A 5,198-nucleotide genomic window follows, 5' to 3' on the forward strand; every position below is an offset into this window, starting at 1 on the left:
TTCAGATTTGATATTTATTTTGCGATCATTAATAAGCCTCTCATGAACACAGCGGTGGTTGATTAGTTCATTTTAAACTCCTGCTCTGCTCGTTATTTTGGTAATGGAACGAAACGCACAGCATTGCGCAACACCTTGTTGAAATGATAATTACTGAGATTATTATTGTTGTTGGGTCATTAATTTGAGCACGTTTTGTTGACTTTTTTTTGTTGTTCTTTAATAAAGTTCTGAACGTTTTGATAAGGAGTCAGAGGAGGACATGCTGGTCTCAGCCTCCTTCAGTTTGTCACCTAATGCTGAGATCGACTCAAAATCTTCCGCTATCAAGGTGTTGCACCGCTGCTCTAACAAAGAACAGTTCAGAAACAACATGAAATGGGGAAAAAAGCTGTTTATTAACTAATGAAGCCATGTTTTAGATTGTTCTTGAAAAACTAATCACTCACGGCTGCACAGTGAATCCATTGATTTTTTACAGCAAACAGCCGCTCCCCTCTCTTGCAGGTACTGCGTACCCCCGCTAAATCTTTTAGGGGAAAGCAGGACCCTGCCGTACCCGCCTACTTTCACCCCTGGTGTATATTCTCTAAATTTCAGCATGTTCCATAACAGACAGAGGCTGACAGCTTGTTTGCTGTAATACAAACAGCTGTTCTTGTGTCTTAAAAAATGTGAAATAAACCAGTCAGATCATGGTTAATTTCACTTTTGTCAATTTGATAAAAGTGAGGTCATGCGTACTTGAAAATCTGAGTATAAGATGACAGAAAGTGAAAAAGCACAAAACAGAGAAGCAAGGAAAAAAGCAGTATGCACAGAAGAGTATCCTTTGATTGTAGCAGCTTGAGATCACAGCTAACAGAGCTCTGTGGAAAACAAGCTAACAAGGTTCCTTACATTTTCAGTCTACTTCATTTAGTAATGACTTCTATATTTTTCGGTGTGGAAGTCACACTTTTGCTAGTGCACTGATAGTGCTTAGATTTTCCAAAAATAGAATCAGTTGAGCAGAAAATTGTTGATTTCAGTCAACTACCGGTCACCAAGTGAATCTCTACTTTTGTTGACATAACGCCACCTACTGTCCTGGCATGGTTGTTTTAGTGTCTGGTAAATTTTCGGTATCCATACCTTTTTTGAATAAATATTTAATGTTTTCAAAAAATTATTGTCGACATAGCAGCCGTCAGGACAGTCATCAGGATACATTTTACATGCAGTCCTCCAAGACCAGTCAGTGTAAACTGACGTTTACAACACTGGGATCTTCTACGTCCATTGATGAGTCAATGCGACAATAACAGCTGCAAACAGATTCCAACTGCCCAACTGTAATTAATATTGCAAAATTAATGACAATATGAAAGCATCAAAGCTTTCATACCAACTCACATGTGCACAAACTGGTAGGCCAAGCTCCATCTGTTCAAACTAGAAGTAAAAGAACTAGAGAGGTGGAGCAAAGCTGCCAGTGCCTGTGAATAACACCGATGAAACTCCTCATATGTTCAAGGAATGGCCCCCAAGTTCTAAAATATCTGGGAACATAATAATTGAGAGTGTAGTGTATTTTTTTCTTTATCTAAACTTTTAATAAGATTTTTTTAACCTACAAATGTGGGAAAATATATTTGCTAACAGACATATTCAGTATGTAATGTTTCTACAGTACTTACACACAATCCACTTCTCCATTGCGTCCAATGACAGATATTCACAAGGCATCTAAAGATGGAGAGAAAGCCAAAGATTTTTTTGTCGTACTCTTTGTATAAATGTTCAGTTTATGACCAAAAAAAGCCCAATATATTTTTGTCAAAGCTTATTAAATGTTACAAAAATATGTCTTCACAAAACAAATCTTGAATTGTTTGAGTACTAACAGTATCTGATTGAGCAGGGTTGAGCATTGTGGAGGGAGCAGAGATTAGAGAGAGCAGCTGGGCGTTCCTCCACTGGTCGGCAGACAGATTCCTCCTTGGATAGACCATCTGAAGGCTGATCAACGCATCCGACAGCGACTGCAAGGAAAGAGACAAGACAGGAAGGGAACAGTACCACATTTAACAAATCCAAACTTGAACTGTGACATACAATGCATGCACATGTCAAAATCATCCAACAAATTCAGGAAACCACTTATTTGGCCGGCAATAAAATCTACATTTTCCATCATATATTATTAGATAGAATTATTATACTGTATAAGAGCAGATTTGATACCTTTCCATGTGGAACAAACTCCTCCATCATCTTCTTCAAAGGGTTCTCATAGTCGACGATCATCTGACCCAGCCTGGGGTATTCTCTGTCACTGAAACACACAAACAGCTTCAGTTACCACGGAGATAATAACCTCCATTTGGGTTTATTAGAACTGGGCGCTTGGAATCAGTTCTCTAATGCGCTGTGTCGTTATTCCCGGTGCCGGTCACCTGGCTCCGTGGGTCATCTCGTGGGCGTAGTTGTACAGTCCAATGATGGCCTTTCTCTCCTCTATGCGGGAGAGGATTATCATCAGAGTAGTGTATGTCACCACCAGGTCCAGGTAGTTCTTGGTCAGGTCAAAATTCACAGTCTGACAAACAAAATCACAAAGAGTAAAACAGATGTGACAAATAGCTTTGAAAGTATAGAAAGGCATCTTTTTAGGACATTAATCGAAACAACTGCTTACAATGTCAAAGAAGACTTGGCAGGCATCGATTGTGTTCAGCAGCTCACACACATGGTCCTGTTGATATGCAGGAAAAATGCTGGTTACATTTTTTTATATTAGTTGATATAAATTAAGCAGTGGTGGAAGGTTATCTATGTGTTTTAACAGTGCTTTTGAGCAACAACCTTTATAATGTTGGAAAGCCTGTTTAGTTCCCATTAAATGTTGCTCCTATGTAACACTGCCACATCCTATCCACCAATGGCAATAATCTTCTTTTTGAGACAGTAGCTGCATTTCAATTATAAATTAGCACAAAACGTTGTTGATATTCTGTTGATGATGAAAAAACAATTTTTTTTAATGGCAGCATCTCCATTACATTATAATCACTCGTGAATTAGTTTGTTCACGTGATAAGTAGTTTAAAAACATACCGCGCCATCATCCTCCTAATATTTCTATGGTCTTCTTCATCTTTCCAGCTAGTAGTAACATCTGGCTGGATCACATTTTGATACGGCCAAAAATAATCAACTCACAACATTGTAGCGCAAAAACTTTTTAATCAAAAGAAGAGAGTTTTTCTGAAACTATTGGGTTTCCATTAACCAAATTTATTTTTGGAATTCCACAACATCCATCCATCCCTCCCTCCCCCTAGTGGGGTCGGGAGGGGTGCTGGTGTCCATCTCCAGCTAATGTTTCAGGAAAGAGGCAGGGTCAACCTGGACAGGTCACCAGTCCATCGCAGAGCAACACAGAGACAGACAGGACACACAACCATACACACACACACTCACACCTAGGGAGAATTTTAGAGACCAATTAACCTGACAGTCATGTTTTTGGACTGTGGGAGGAAGCCGGAGTACCCAGAGAGAAATCACGCATGCACAGGGAGAACATGCAAACTACAGAAAGACCCAGAGCCAGGAATCAAACCCAGGGCCTTCTTGCTGCAAAGCAACAGTTCTACCTACTGCACCACTGTGCAATTTGCAATGTTTTTGGTTAATGGAAAGGCAGCTACAGTGATGACAGGGTGAGGCAGCAAGTTTATCTGGAAAACATCTTGTTTTTGGAAGTAGGGAGATGTTGGAATAAAACTGACCATGTATCTCCATATTAACTGCTGAAAATTTGTTTAGTCACGTTTATTTTCATAGATCATATCTAAAACATCCGAAGGAAATACCTTAGCACAATGCTATTGGCTGGGGTTTGCAAAGCAATGAAACAAAGAGTAGCATTCATTTTCCTTTGGGCTGATTGGACGTTACCCCCAAGAGTAAATATTACAAAGACTTAAATATTAACCTCTGCAGTAGTGCCAAGATGGTTTCCAAAGTGTGTATTCATACATATTCAAGTATATTTAAAGCTTGAACGATTAAAATGGTTATAAGTGTTTTCAGACGAGTCAGAGTCTCAAGTAACCGTGGATGGTTGCTTGTTTTTTCTTACCTTGAATTCCATGACGTCCACAAAGGTAAAATAGTAGAGAGCCAAGTTCTTGAGGATCTCAGACTTCTCCTTCTGCAGCTGAGCCAGCTGTTGCTGTGAAAAACACGAGAAAGAACGTGAATTTGCAATATTGTCTAGATTTTTATGCCTACTTTGCTTACTGGGAAAATCATCTTTCTGCATGAACAACAGTTTTTTGTAAGCATATTACATTCAAGGCTCGGCATACATCATCTGAGATTCTCACAGAACAATAACCGTGAGTAAAAAAAATACTATAACCTTCACGGCATTTAAACAAGAGTTTTAGGCAACAATGTTAAATATAATCCTACAATATTTTTTTGTGAGTGAGGGGCATTTGAGAAGCTTTAGTACCAGTAAACACACTTTGGCCATTGTCTAGGCCAGAGGTTCCCAAACTGTGGGGCGTGCCCCCTAGGGGGGGCGCTGTGTCATTGCAGGGGGGGGGGCGGCAAGCCGTCTGGATGAAAACAAAACAAAACATGAACGCTGTATGCGCTGGGTTTTTACCTTAGAATGGCCAACTCTCTGTTATTCCTATGTCAATTTGATACAGTAGAGGCTTCCACACTTCCCATATTTGTGTCCTCTGTCACTTTTATCAGTTAAAACTGTTTAATCCGTTGTTAACATGTTGTAACCTGTTTTTCCGAGCCGCCTTTGAACGCAACATGAGCGCTAGACGCTCGCGCTGGGTTTACACCTGTGAAGAAGACCTGCTGCTGCTGTGCGGAGCTACAGCTGTGTTAGAATCACGGCAGCAAACCAGCAAAACGCAAAGAACTTTTCACAGTTTTTCCTCCAAACTAACCGACTGAGTTGAGTAAAGCTGTTGGATGCAGGTAAAGTTAGCTAAATATCAATGTTAGCTAAATAGCTAATATCAATACAGAACCTTAAGCTTAACAAGTACCGTGTAGGCTACCGATGTTGGTGTCTATTTTCAGCTACGAACATTCATTTTGCCCCCAAAAAAGTCAATGCCCCCCCCCCCCCCCCCCCCTCCCACCCCCCCTTTCCCCCAACCACCCATTTCTCCTCCACA

The 5,198-nt window shown here is 40.2% G+C and overlaps 1 protein-coding gene across 3 annotated transcripts in view; it reads right to left on the bottom strand.

Moving 5' to 3' along the window:
* Positions 1-5,198, bottom strand: part of LOC106936074 (nck-associated protein 1-like) — a 45,395-nt gene that overhangs the window by 5,503 nt on the left and 34,694 nt on the right. For 2 of the 3 annotated variants that reach the window (XM_015016867.1, XM_015016865.1), the window contains 6 exons: positions 4,130-4,222; positions 2,681-2,737; positions 2,439-2,581; positions 2,227-2,317; positions 1,887-2,024; positions 1,680-1,728 (listed from right to left, as the gene is read on the bottom strand). In XM_015016867.1, the coding sequence (XP_014872353.1) occupies positions 1,680-1,728; positions 1,887-2,024; positions 2,227-2,317; positions 2,439-2,581; positions 2,681-2,737; positions 4,130-4,222 (571 nt within the window). The remainder of the gene's footprint in view (positions 1-1,679; positions 1,729-1,886; positions 2,025-2,226; positions 2,318-2,438; positions 2,582-2,680; positions 2,738-4,129; positions 4,223-5,198) is intronic. The other variant, XM_015016866.1, reaches the window with a different exon arrangement.

Source organism: Poecilia latipinna, unplaced genomic scaffold, assembly GCF_001443285.1.
Source record: "Poecilia latipinna isolate Pla-1442-1.1 unplaced genomic scaffold, P_latipinna-1.0 Scaffold2074, whole genome shotgun sequence".
In the NCBI taxonomy this organism is placed as follows: Eukaryota; Metazoa; Chordata; class Actinopteri; order Cyprinodontiformes; family Poeciliidae; genus Poecilia; species Poecilia latipinna.